Below are 12915 nucleotides of genomic sequence, written 5' to 3'. Positions count from 1 at the left end.
CACTAGTTATTACTTGTGGCTTTTTTATATAAATAAATATTCAAAAAACATTAATTCCAAAAATATGCACCGCATCAATTTATTCCATAAATACCCATGGCCAACTCAAAGCTGGCGCCTGCGAAATGGAATTCCAAGTCAAGACAGGTGTGGTGCCCACGAAATAGGCCTGACAGCACCAGGTTCACCTCTGGAGCGAAGCCCACGAAATGGTAGTGCAGCCATTTAGTGGCTGACGTCCGCGAAATGAGGATACAGGGGCGGTCACATGGCACTTAACATTATTTTCAATCCCATGAGTTTTTTTTTGTTGTGTTTTTACTAGTGTTTCTCTTTTATTCTCCTAATAAAATTTTTGTAAGATCATGGGATACTATTCCAAAATCTGATATTGATATGATTGAATTGGCTCTTAATTTGGAGTACTTGAAAGCTGAATTTTTTTTGTATGGAACCGAAAGTTATTTTTTAACTATCAATCAGCCAACTAGATAAGTAAAAATTAAAGGTTTGCATTTTAAATTTTTATAATAGGAATATGTTTGACGTCTTAGTTAATATGAAAGTACTTAATTTAAGTTTGGTTGCAGGGCCGTAAAGAGCACGGTGAGAGGATTCTCAAGGCCATTGTTGAATATAAGCTCAGAAATATTTGAAGAAATAATAAATAATGCATTTGGTAAAACCGTAAAAGGCTGAAGCCACCATTTGATCCCTATGCTAATGACTTAAACTATTTAATTGCATCTTATGTGATTCCTTATATTGGTCTCAATGGTTATGTTGGTGCCAACCCACTTGAGGTGCTCCACTTCGTGCGCGCCAGGCTTGGAATGAGGCATTTCGCGGACGCCAGCCACTAAATGGCTACGCTACCATTTCGTGAGCGCTGCTCCAGAGGTGAACTTAGTGCTGTCAGGCCCATTTCGCGGGCACTACACCTGTCTTACTTGGAACTCCATTTCGCATGCGCCAACTTTGAGTTGGCCCTGCGTATTTGTGGAATAAATTTATGCGATGCATATTTTTGGAGCTTATTATTTGTTATTCAAAATGAATGATGATGAATATTTTGAAAATAGACATTAATAAAATTTTAAAATATGCAATTATTTTGATATAACATAAACTATACATAGTCATATGGCAGGGAAAACAAATATCTAGAATGCAATTGGCTTCTCCTCCCTCAGCCACCAAGCAAGTACCCATCAAGATTAAAACGCATGAACCAAGTTGCGGCTCTCACTCACATTCACACATGCACTACTTAGTACTTACATTCACATACTTACAAAGGTATTGATTGGAAGATGAAACATACAGGAGGTTATTTTGGACTCTTGAAAATATCAAAGTTGCTGAAAAGTTTACATTCTTGCAAACCAATTAAAATTTATAGCCAGGGATATCAAATTAGACTTATATATATGTCTGTTTCTATGATTCCGATCCCTTTCAACGTAATAAATTTTTAATGCTTGTTGACTAATGAAAAAAATAAAAGGGATTTATGTATGTGTGTATAACACTAACCACACACCCAACAAGCAATAGACACACAATAATGACAAAAGAATTAAATTATATATAAGACTCGATCTTAACGTTTTGCTAGCTAGAATAGAAAGAAAATATTTTTGTTATTGTCTTTCTTATCCCTGCAAATCATATAACAATCAGGTAAGTATTCTAAATGCTATTAATTAACCGACAATTAGGATAAATTATATCCAAATGCTTTTAGAGATACTTCTAGAAACAGCAAAGGTACAATGAATTCAGCGAAATAACAGTATAATGCAACTAAACTTCACAACGAGACATTATTATAAGTTTCTATTTTATTTCAAAGATATTTATCAATCATCACAATCCTCTTTTAACGGCAAGGCCACAACATTATTTAACATTTGATTATATGTACCCTACATTACATAATTTTTTTTGCTTTCCTTAGAATTATTATATATTATTATTGGATGTCATCTTGTTCTTGTTCTTCTTCTTCTTCTTTATATTTGGAAACTAAGATAGACCAAGAGAGAGAGCATAGATCTAGCAGGTGAGGTGGGACCCATGGTATTAATGTTTAAGGAGAAGAATACTAGTTACTACTTACTAGTTAGGAGACACGTAAATGCTCCATTGGTTTTTGTCAGTATACACAAAATTCTTTCAATTATTTTTTTTTGTTTCTGTGATCATCATTTTTCTATCAACTAATTCTCCCAACTGGACGGCTTGAGCCCAGAGTCAGCATGCTTTCAGTTTCAGAATCAGAGGTAACAACAATAATTCACAAATTATACTCATTCTCTCTCTCTCACCCTATATATATGCCTTCTTTTGCCATCCATTTTTTTCCAGCAAGTTTATTAGATCATGTATATCATTATTGTATAGATGTGTCGGTGAAAGAAGATAATGACATTTATTTTCTGTGGTGCTACTGATGAATATATATGTCAAATATGTTTTGGACTGTATGAGGTGTTTATACTGGAATTGCAATTGAAGTTCTGTGTTATATGTGTACCTCTTGTTAAGTAGTCTCTTTAATGAATACCTACCTATGCTCTTATTGTTATCTTTCTATCTGCAAGTGAAATTTTGCATTTTCCAGATGGACTGGCATGAATAAATGAGTATACTGTGAAATTTAATTTGTACTTTCCAGATGGACTGACATTAAAGGATAGACCCATTTGTGTCTCAATTAGGACCATAATGACGAGTGGTTGTTCAATCGGTGGCCTCTGAAATTAACATTTCATTAAAACCCTTCAATGTTTTTTGTCTGAACTTTATTGTAACAATGTGGTTACTGATGTAGATTACTCCTCATAGTGTAACATATGAGAAGTGGATCCAATTGAAGTTGTATCAGAGGTGTTGTGCATTTCTATTTCTTCATAATTTCTCATAATCATTAATCACGTCTAACCTAATAAGAAGTTGCACTAAAACTGCAGATCCATTTGATACATTTCTAGCACAGCATGTCAAATTTAGATGATGTAGAAACATTTTCACTAAAATGTCTCTCTCACTGGAACTATTATCTGTAAAACCATTCTCCTCTTACATAATGATATCTAATAAGTGATGGAAGTCTAACAATGGCACATGATGTGGGCCAAATTCGAAACAGGAAGGAACAATATAAAATACAAATAAAGTTTTGAGATGCAATAGCAATCATAAGAGTGAAAAATAGATCTGGAAAATAAATATCTAGATATATATGAGCTCATAAGAACCACCGAATCGTAAGCACATATAGATATGTTTTTTCTACAACTCTATTTGCCTCCAAAATTGAATATGAATCCGACAGTGTAATCTCCATTAGTTTCTATCAGTCTTATTCCCTTAAATAATTAATGCTGGTAGAAATAGGATATCATATCTAACAAGAAATGGAGCATATTTTAATTTGTTGTATCAAACAACCAGCCCTGTAGACTTGAAATCTAGCAGATGTATCATGGTAGGGTTGGTGTGAGGGTCCTTAAGATGAGTTTAGTAACATGGATTAATAAGTGACAATTGAAAAAAAAAAAAAAAAGTGGCCAGAAAAAGTTATCTGAATTTTAGAATCCGATGGCACAGTATCCTGCTAACCTCATCTCTGTTGAAGGTTCTTTTTCTGCACATAGCAAGGAACTAGCTAGCACCATAAGGTGGACAGTAGTAGAATTGGGAATTCAAAATCAATGTACATCTTTGGGGAGAAAATTCCATGAATAGAAGTTGACTATATAGTGTTGGAGATGCCAAATTCTTTTGGGAATTCTTGTGACTAATCTGCTGATGTATGCTTTTACCCTTTTCTAAATGCAATATAATACATGTATGTTTTGCTTGCTAACCTTTGATTAAGACTTATTTTAAAGTTGAAGTAATTTGTAATAATGTTGATATTGTTTTCATTGCCACATACTTTCAGAATGATGAGATGCCCAATGGATGGCCACTGGGTCTTGGGTTTTTGAATATAAAGCTTAGAGTTACAGAGGCACCCGCAGCTGCACCGGTGGAGCCTTTCTCATCGACGCAGATGCCATCCACCAGCTTCTCCTCATTCTCATCCTCTAACCTTGATACTGAGGTAAAATGAACCAAATCTACTTTTGTCCCCTTTTTGTATTGAAATATATACACCAAGTTAATTAGTCTCCAAAGACACCAATATAAGAATGTATCGAGAATTAAGCAAAAGAATTGGTGTTTATAACTGCTTTTTCTTGCATTGGAAACCAGCAGTCAACAGCATCTTTCTTCCAAGACAAGAGTGTATCCCTTGGGCGTCTTATAGGAATAAGAGGAGGGGAGAGAGGACGATTGTACTTGCCAAACACGCTGAGGTTTGAAGACACTACTGAGAAGAAAACATTAGGAGATGCTTCTTGTTCTGATTCATCTAACTCAAAGGTACAAGAAGTGGATGTGTCTGGAGGCATTTGCATACCCACATTACTTGATGTCCTGCTCAGAATCAGCACCAAAACTAAGAGAACTTCAAGGAACTAGCTACTACCTACCATATGACTATGATGCCGTCACACTAAAGAATTTAACTAGTGATTTTCATCCCATTTTTCTTGAATGGTCCATTTGATCTTTCACAACTCTATTGTAACTTAGTTATATTTCAGATTATGGGGATTATACATAATAATAAAAGAATTGGGGTTGAGTGTATTTCCACATTGATTTTATTTCTTCTTTTTATAAGCATGAAAAATAAGCTGCTTTGGATTATTGTTTGTGATCCTTCAACTAAAAACATGGGAGTTTATTGCAAGACAATATCTGTCAGGATGTGACATAATAAATAAATAAAAAATTTAAGTTATTTATTTGGTTTTATGGTTATTTTTAAGTATATATATACATTTATTTATGGTTGCTGCATGCACAAAATTTGAACCCTTATTCCTTAGCATTTGGTTAAGTAGACGAGCTATGAAGCATGGAGACTTCGTTGAGTTGCCGTGTCCGCGTATCGGACACATTTTGGACACGACATTTACCGACACTCGTCCGATATGCGTGTCTATTGTGTCTAATCGTGTCTTAATAAAAAATAAAAAATTCTTCTCCAGATACGTCTGGACACATCTAAATACCATCACGTGTCAGCGTGTCCAGTCTTATTCTTAACATATATTTTTAAAATAAATTTAGATATAATATATATTATTATTTACTAAATGTATCATGGTAGGGTTGGTGTGAGGGTCCTTAAGATGAGTTTAGTAACATGGATTAATAAGTGACAATTGAAAAAACTAAAAAAAAGTGGCCAGAAAAAGTTATCTGAATTTTAGAATCCGATGGCACAGTATCCTGCTAACCTCATCTCTGTTGAAGGTTCTTTTTCTGCACATAGCAAGGAACTAGCTAGCACCATAAGGTGGACAGTAGTAGAATTGGGAATTCAAAATCAATGTACATCTTTGGGGAGAAAATTCCATGAATAGAAGTTGACTATATAGTGTTGGAGATGCCAAATTCTTTTGGGAATTCTTGTGACTAATCTGCTGATGTATGCTTTTACCCTTTTCTAAATGCAATATAATACATGTATGTTTTGCTTGCTAACCTTTGATTAAGACTTATTTTAAAGTTGAAGTAATTTGTAATAATGTTGATATTGTTTTCATTGCCACATACTTTCAGAATGATGAGATGCCCAATGGATGGCCACTGGGTCTTGGGTTTTTGAATATAAAGCTTAGAGTTACAGAGGCACCCGCAGCTGCACCGGTGGAGCCTTTCTCATCGACGCAGATGCCATCCACCAGCTTCTCCTCATTCTCATCCTCTAACCTTGATACTGAGGTAAAATGAACCAAATCTACTTTTGTCCCCTTTTTGTATTGAAATATATACACCAAGTTAATTAGTCTCCAAAGACACCAATATAAGAATGTATCGAGAATTAAGCAAAAGAATTGGTGTTTATAACTGCTTTTTCTTGCATTGGAAACCAGCAGTCAACAGCATCTTTCTTCCAAGACAAGAGTGTATCCCTTGGGCGTCTTATAGGAATAAGAGGAGGGGAGAGAGGACGATTGTACTTGCCAAACACGCTGAGGTTTGAAGACACTACTGAGAAGAAAACATTAGGAGATGCTTCTTGTTCTGATTCATCTAACTCAAAGGTACAAGAAGTGGATGTGTCTGGAGGCATTTGCATACCCACATTACTTGATGTCCTGCTCAGAATCAGCACCAAAACTAAGAGAACTTCAAGGAACTAGCTACTACCTACCATATGACTATGATGCCGTCACACTAAAGAATTTAACTAGTGATTTTCATCCCATTTTTCTTGAATGGTCCATTTGATCTTTCACAACTCTATTGTAACTTAGTTATATTTCAGATTATGGGGATTATACATAATAATAAAAGAATTGGGGTTGAGTGTATTTCCACATTGATTTTATTTCTTCTTTTTATAAGCATGAAAAATAAGCTGCTTTGGATTATTGTTTGTGATCCTTCAACTAAAAACATGGGAGTTTATTGCAAGACAATATCTGTCAGGATGTGACATAATAAATAAATAAAAAATTTAAGTTATTTATTTGGTTTTATGGTTATTTTTAAGTATATATATACATTTATTTATGGTTGCTGCATGCACAAAATTTGAACCCTTATTCCTTAGCATTTGGTTAAGTAGACGAGCTATGAAGCATGGAGACTTCGTTGAGTTGCCGTGTCCGCGTATCGGACACATTTTGGACACGACATTTACCGACACTCGTCCGATATGCGTGTCTATTGTGTCTAATCGTTAAAAAATAAAAAATAAAAAATTCTTCTCCAGATACGTCTGGACACATCTAAATACCATCACGTGTCAGCGTGTCCAGTCTTATTCTTAACTTTAAAATAACATATCTCGTGTCGTGTCCCGTGTCCGTGTCGCATCATAGCAATCATAGCAGACGAGTGAATTCATCACTCGAAAACCCATATTAGTTATTTTTAAGTATATGTTATTGGAGAAATAAAATTTTATAATCCATAATATTAATAAAATATCAAAATATCATTACGATTTATCTAAAAAATACTTTATATTTTATATGTATGCGTGTCCTCGTGTCATATAAGATTTTAAAATTCGCGTGTCGGCATATCTCGTGTCGTGTCCCGTGTCCGTGTCAGTGTCCGTGCATCATAGCAGACGAGTGAATTCATCACTCGAAAACCCATATTAGTTATTTTTAAGTATATGTTATTGGAGAAATAAAATTTTAATTTTTTTATAATCCAAAACTTGACACTTAAGCAACCCAAACAGCTACTAGTGCTTTTTTTTTACGGTGAACTTACTATATACTTGTCAATAGTACTATGAAACCCAAAGCGTAAAGCCCAAAGAGAAATAAAATAAAAAAGAATAGGAACAAGGAAGCAAAAGAGCAGCTGATTTGGTGAATCTCGCCGTCTCCGTAAGTAAAGATGTCAGCCGTCGCCTCCCGCTGTTTCCTGCGTTCTGCCGCATCACGAACGGTGAGCTTTGCCGCCGGTGGCAAGTCAAGACCCACCCGGTCTCCGTTTCGGGTGCCGACGCAAAGTTCACTCTCTAACCGCATTTTCAGGTAACACTCCCTAACTAACTCTCAAGTCTACTAAATGTAAGACAAGTTAGACAACACTAACATTTGTATTTTCCCCCCCGAAATTTGCGGCAAAGGTCGCCGCCGCCGGCAATGAGTTGCTGCGTTGAATCGATGCAGCCGTATCACATGGCCACGGCTTCCGCATTGCTGACTTCGATGCTCTCCGCTTGCCCCCGCTCTTATGGTTGGACTCATGAAGGTATTCCTTCATTCATTGCTTTGCCTGCATTATTTGAAACCATGCCAATTCTTGTTGTTCATGACTGCAAATCTTTTGATGATATTCAACTTTTGTGTTGCAAGCTATGGTGTGATGATCTATTGTGGCTTTATGTTGGTCTTATGTACTAGGACCTAATTGTGATGATCACCAAGTGTTTGATTTTATGTCATTTACTAAGTACTGACTTGATTGTGTTGCTCTTAACCATTTTGGATCAAAAGGAAAGGGTTCTGTGACTTTACTTTTTTGGTGCATATTGAAAACTTCTACATTTTTTCCTTGTAGTATTTAGGCATATTTTTCAACTGGGCACTTCCATGCTCTCACAATGAAACCATGCATATTCTTTCCCCTCTGTAGGGCAACAGAAGACTAGATGAAGATCGAGCATGCATCACTGATGCTGTCACTTGGATTTGTTTCAAATTTTTTGTTTTCAAGTATTGAGAAATGTCTCTTTTTTATATTAGATTAGAGAGCAGGATTTTTAAATTGAATGTAAATTAAAGTGATGATCACATTCTCACAAAATGGATCCACTGCCCTGGTCATATAAATTGGTCTTGCAACATCTTATAGAGAGAACATTTTTTGGTGAACTATAGAGAGAACCTTTGCCCTTAGCAGAGTTACTATGGATTTCAGATGAAAATTGTCACCCTAGTCTAGTTCATTAATAATGTTTTGAAATCAATTTGCAGTGATATAGGTTGTTTATTTTGGAAAGTAGGATAGCTTTTAAGAATTTTCTAGCTGCTGGCATGTCAAGCTTTTGATTATTTTGTACGTATATGACCTCTGGATATATTGAGTAATTGTTTTAGCGAGAGATACTGAGTAATCATATTTATGGATTCACGACATTTGATTTGAACTGGACCACACTGAATGAATTTTTAGAGATAACAATATGGAGACCATACTGATTGATTGTATTCATTCAGATTGCAATGATGATCTATGATGAATGACAGAGGGTTCGAGAAAAGTCTATATAGATGAGCTCTAAATAAGGTGGTTAAGTAAAAATTCTTTTTCTTCTTTCTTTTCATTTACTGTTGGTAATTTAGATGACCATAAATCTTTGGAAAGAAGAAAACTTTATATAATTCTGGATACTATTGCTTGTCGTGCACATAGCACTTGTGCTGACACATTTTTAGAGGCAAACACAATATATTACAGCCATCAGGAGTACACATCTTGTTAGAGTTGCACTGATGTCTTTTTGGAATATGTTACCAGTAATTTTTCGTGCCTAACTGCAGCCAATGAATGAATTTTTAACAAGATTCATAATTCAATTAGTCCTTCTGGATTTTAGATTCCATGATCTGTCCAATTTTAAGTAAAAGCATCAATGTTCGTAGCATTGTCAAGCTTACCATCATTTTCAGATACCAAAATGATGCAGCATCTGTTTGTTGCAATGTAATCTTGAGACTAACCTCAATGAATGTTCTCTGCGTGTTGTTTCTATGTGTCTCTTGTACTTGGGCGCTAGTTTTTTAACAAGATAGAGGTAGATTTTCATTGCGCAGCTGCAATCCTGGTGTCCCTTGATGAAGTACATAGTAAGACATAAAACTTTTTGACTTCATCATATATCGTAAAGTGAAAAATGTGTTTAAAGGTTTGTTTTTGTTTGCTGCAACTTGATGTTTTTCTACATTGTTTCTGCTGGTGCTATATTCCGTCTTGACCCTGGTTGTTTCCTTGTATAGGGTCGTGATCATTTGCTCTTTGGCTTTATGCTTGGGACTTGCCGTGTAATGTTTCGTTATTTCCACTTGCTTTGTTTTCCTTAAATAGCTTTTATTATTTGACGAGTTATATACCTAAGTAATATGATCAGTATATAGGGTGTTAAGAGTATAGATTTCTTCATGCTTATCCTCTTGATGCATTGTAGATGGATGATTGTTGTTTGTGAATGAGGTGCACGCTACATTCCATGGATTTCAGTTGTTTTCTGCTTGGCCCCGTGTGATAATTCCAACACCTTTTTGTGCAAATGTGCTAGCGTCCACAGCAGGGTACCGTGCTAGAAACGACTGCAATTTTATTATTAAACTTATTTTAGTTTATTTACAATATTTTATGTCACCCTATTCTTACAGATGATTTCATTACTATTATTAACGAGTCTATTATGGTAACTACCGGAACCAGCATAATCAATTAATCTTTTAATAAAAGGGAAATGATTGTACCATGTTTTGGTTGAGTCAGTGTTAAATTGATAATCAGATGGTACATATTGTGTAGATCTGATATGACGAGTTGAAGCATGGGTGACAGGTATTATAACAAAATTAGGATGCAGATGAGTGATAGCATTTTTTGCCATTGGCATTTTGAGTTAAAAATATGCTCATTTAAATTAAGTTCCTTAAATATATTGGATATTAGTATCTCTAGATTCGGTTTTGACGCAATTTTTTTTAAAAAAAAAATCCTACTTATGCTTGTTTTCCAACAAAAATATTACTTTATGCAAACAACTCTCAATACTGAGATTCTGCGAGTACCTGAGAGGCCGAGACTCAGAGCAGCTGAATGTTTTAGGTAACCGAGAATTGAATGTCAATAACGGAATAGTCACTGGCTTGCAAGTACACCCAAATAATAAAAATAAAAACACATGGAAACGAATATGGGGAATAACATATTCATATAAACAAAATATCATACTTTTCTCCATTGGATACAGCAGATAATAGCAAATCTTAGTGTTGAGACAATACTATCCAAGTGACTTAAGCTTAGCCCTAAGAAATGTCAAACATGTTAAAGGGAAATACCGCCTAAATACAAGTAAGAACGTATACCAGTCCAATCCATCACCAGTTATGTTTCACCTTCCCAGTATCCATTGTGCAATAAACAAATCATAAAGCCATGTTTGCACTCTTCAGCAGAATCATTCCTCAACCACGTTCACCAATTCATATTCGACCAGAGATAGGTTGTTATCCTCTTTAACTGCAAATTTTGCTGGTTCAGTTACCTCAATGCGGCCCCATTTGTCGACAGCCAGCCTCATTGATCCCTTAAACATGTCTATCTTTGCGTTTCGGAGAATCACCGTAGTATCTGGCTTCATCAATTCAACTGCAATAAGAGGTAAGGGAAAGAAGTTACTTCTTGCATGGCATGAACAAAAGCTTGTTCTACAGGTATATCATGCATCAACAAAAGCTAATCAGTGGTAACGTGCATAAAATGAAATCTTTTGAGAGTTAAAACTACCCACACATCATTGTCAATAAGATCAATATATGAAATACAAGATCTTCCAATACGATAAAGGACTATAGATGAGATAAATGAAAAGGCACAAAAAAACCAAGATCCCGGTAACCAAATGGGCAATGGCAGTAAAACAAGCATATGAGCTAATAAGAACTCAAAGGCAGAAAGACTAATAGCTGGTTGTACTTGAAAAATGATCACCTCCAAATCAATGTTATTTTTCATTTTTTGTTTTACATAACTGAACCATGGATTGGATCCATCTAACACCCTTACAGTTGCAAGATAATTCACTATTGATCATCACCATTCCCAAACCCAACAAGTATACTAAGCAACATAAATACACAACAAAAACAGTTAAGGAATCCACTGTGTCTGTACTACAGCTTTAATCAAATCTTAAAGCAGATGAAGCCAGCTCAGCACATCCAAACGCGAAAGAGACTCCAATTAAGTAGGATTTTAGATTCCACGCAACCCAACCCAACAAAACAAGACAACATTCGGGATCTCCATTCCCAAGTGCATTACTAGATTCCAAACAAGGCACGTGCCCACATGGAAAGTTTACATTTTTACAATTGCAAAAAGGAGAATATAAGCAAAAAAGGGAATCTACCTTGATCGTTGCGAGCGGTGAAGAGGATGGTGCCGGTTTCGTCGCCGATGAGGCACTCTGCGATGAGAGTGGGGCGAAGGTTTTGGGAAGAGGAGGGTCTCCCTTTGTTCAAGACGGTGTTTGAAGACAACACCTTCGCCACCAAGGTGTGACCGTTGGTTCCCGGTTTCAGCTGATCCACTTTGGTGAACACTGGCTTCCTCTTCGCCGGTTTCTCCGCACTTCCCTGCTGCTGATTCGACGCCATTGATCAACGACAGTAACAAGCTTCCACTTTTTTATTTTGATTTTTACTTTCTGATGAAATCGATTGATGGGTTTCTCTCAGATACTGCAACACGAGACGGAGTGTATAATTGAAATGAAAGGCTTACCCTTTCTACATCAGTTGCTTATTTTTGCTCATAAATGTTTCTGTTGGAAATGATGCGACACGTCGTTTGAGTTTTACATCGAATCGCTAAACGTCACGTGACATCTAACTATATGTGAAAGTAGTTTCAATTCACAAGTGTTTTCTAAAAATATATATTAAGATTATTATTAATAAAAGCTGTAATAATTAATAATTTTAAACATATGACTTTTGAATTTTGATAAATCTATTTTAATAGTTCTATAATAGACCTAGTTCTTCTTGTTAAAGGCTAATTTTTTTAGTTATGGAAGTTTAAAATGTGTTATGCTCAATTATAGAAAAATAGTGTGTTTTTCATAGATATGGAGATAATTTTTTTTTAAATTGAAATTCAGAGGTTCAGTTTTGTTTTTGGAAACAAAACTTAGGGTTAGATTTGGGGTAATAGAGAAATTTGAGCCTTAGATTTGTGTAAGCTAAAATTTTTTTAAAGGATAAACAAATCGGTGGGTCAGTTTTGTGGAAAAAAATTATAAACCACAAATCTGACTCTCAGATTTGTGGTATAACAAAAAAAAAATTAAATACACAAAATTGTGCCTCAGTTTTGTGATTATCCATACATAAAAAACACACACCACTTCTCCACGTTATTTAAAAACACCACCAAAATTTCAATAATAAAAATAAAAAGTGTCTTGTTACAGCTTCGTGTAATTGTATCAGTAGGGTTTTGTTAATTGAGAAAAGACGTTTTATAGTATTTTTTTATTTAATAAGATATGTTTTTTCTTTATTATTTTTATTA

The 12915-nt window shown here is 35.2% G+C and overlaps 4 protein-coding genes across 13 annotated transcripts; 3 read left to right on the top strand and 1 right to left on the bottom strand.

Annotated features, from left to right (window-relative positions):
* Positions 1148-4710, top strand: LOC107634678. 4 transcript variants are annotated; one of them, XM_021119494.1, is made up of 4 exons: positions 1148-2285; positions 2681-3856; positions 3953-4114; positions 4267-4710. In XM_021119494.1, exons 2-4 carry the CDS (start codon positions 3821-3823, stop codon positions 4534-4536), a joined length of 468 nt encoding a protein of 155 aa, XP_020975153.1. In that variant the 5' UTR covers positions 1148-2285; positions 2681-3820; the 3' UTR covers positions 4537-4710. The 4 variants fall into 4 exon arrangements, with proteins under 4 accessions (XP_020975153.1, XP_016193590.1, XP_020975154.1 ...); XM_021119495.1 differs by having other exon boundaries at positions 1942-2285; positions 4270-4710; XM_016338104.2 differs by lacking the exon at positions 2681-3856 and having other exon boundaries at positions 1692-2285.
* LOC107633729 lies at positions 5237-6446 on the top strand. 2 transcript variants are annotated; one of them, XM_021119491.1, is made up of 3 exons: positions 5237-5592; positions 5689-5850; positions 6003-6446. In XM_021119491.1, the coding sequence occupies exons 1-3, from the start codon at positions 5557-5559 to the stop codon at positions 6270-6272; spliced, it is 468 nt and encodes a 155-aa protein (XP_020975150.1). In that variant the 5' UTR covers positions 5237-5556; the 3' UTR covers positions 6273-6446. The 2 variants fall into 2 exon arrangements, with proteins under 2 accessions (XP_020975150.1, XP_020975151.1); XM_021119492.1 differs by having other exon boundaries at positions 5254-5592; positions 6006-6446.
* On the top strand, positions 7396-10099 carry LOC107631201 (protein NUCLEAR FUSION DEFECTIVE 6, chloroplastic/mitochondrial-like). 6 transcript variants are annotated; one of them, XR_001618515.2, is made up of 5 exons: positions 7443-7628; positions 7724-7848; positions 8817-8886; positions 9597-9641; positions 9785-10099. XR_001618515.2 is itself a non-coding variant. In XM_016334566.2 (4 exons), exons 1-3 carry the CDS (start codon positions 7489-7491, stop codon positions 9602-9604), a joined length of 273 nt encoding a protein of 90 aa, XP_016190052.1. In that variant the 5' UTR covers positions 7397-7488; the 3' UTR covers positions 9605-9641; positions 9785-10099. The 6 variants fall into 6 exon arrangements, 5 of the variants coding, with proteins under 5 accessions (XP_016190051.1, XP_016190052.1, XP_016190050.1 ...); XM_016334566.2 differs by lacking the exon at positions 8817-8886 and having other exon boundaries at positions 7397-7628; XM_016334564.2 differs by lacking the exon at positions 9597-9641 and having other exon boundaries at positions 7397-7628.
* On the bottom strand, positions 10517-12227 carry LOC107631203 (uncharacterized protein At4g28440). The gene is made up of 2 exons (XM_016334568.2): positions 11750-12227; positions 10517-10986 (listed from the first exon to the last, which is right to left on the bottom strand). Exons 1-2 carry the CDS (start codon positions 11994-11996, stop codon positions 10796-10798), a joined length of 438 nt encoding a protein of 145 aa, XP_016190054.1. The 5' UTR covers positions 11997-12227; the 3' UTR covers positions 10517-10795.

This window comes from Arachis ipaensis, chromosome B03 (genome assembly GCF_000816755.2).
Source record: "Arachis ipaensis cultivar K30076 chromosome B03, Araip1.1, whole genome shotgun sequence".
Classification (NCBI taxonomy): domain Eukaryota; kingdom Viridiplantae; phylum Streptophyta; class Magnoliopsida; order Fabales; family Fabaceae; genus Arachis; species Arachis ipaensis.
The sequence above is the reverse complement of the archived record's forward strand: the minus strand, read 5'-3'. Positions and strand labels throughout refer to the sequence as shown.

Coding starts and splice junctions, on each gene's coding strand:
- LOC107634678 (XM_021119494.1), top strand. CDS start 3,821: ATGCTTTTACCCTTTTCTAAATGCAATATAATACAT. Junction 3,857..3,952: donor CTAAATGCAATATAATACAT/GTATGTTTTGCT, acceptor ACATACTTTCAG/AATGATGAGATGCCCAATGG. Junction 4,115..4,266: donor CCTCTAACCTTGATACTGAG/GTAAAATGAACC, acceptor ATTGGAAACCAG/CAGTCAACAGCATCTTTCTT.
- LOC107633729 (XM_021119491.1), top strand. CDS start 5,557: ATGCTTTTACCCTTTTCTAAATGCAATATAATACAT. Junction 5,593..5,688: donor CTAAATGCAATATAATACAT/GTATGTTTTGCT, acceptor ACATACTTTCAG/AATGATGAGATGCCCAATGG. Junction 5,851..6,002: donor CCTCTAACCTTGATACTGAG/GTAAAATGAACC, acceptor ATTGGAAACCAG/CAGTCAACAGCATCTTTCTT.
- LOC107631201 (XM_016334564.2), top strand. CDS start 7,489: ATGTCAGCCGTCGCCTCCCGCTGTTTCCTGCGTTCTGCCGCATCACGA. Junction 7,629..7,723: donor CTCTCTAACCGCATTTTCAG/GTAACACTCCCT, acceptor TTTGCGGCAAAG/GTCGCCGCCGCCGGCAATGA. Junction 7,849..8,816: donor TTATGGTTGGACTCATGAAG/GTATTCCTTCAT, acceptor GTATTCATTCAG/ATTGCAATGATGATCTATGA.
- LOC107631203 (XM_016334568.2), bottom strand. CDS start 11,996: ATGGCGTCGAATCAGCAGCAGGGAAGTGCGGAGAAACCGGCGAAGAGG. Junction 10,987..11,749: donor CACCGCTCGCAACGATCAAG/GTAGATTCCCTT, acceptor CTCTTATTGCAG/TTGAATTGATGAAGCCAGAT.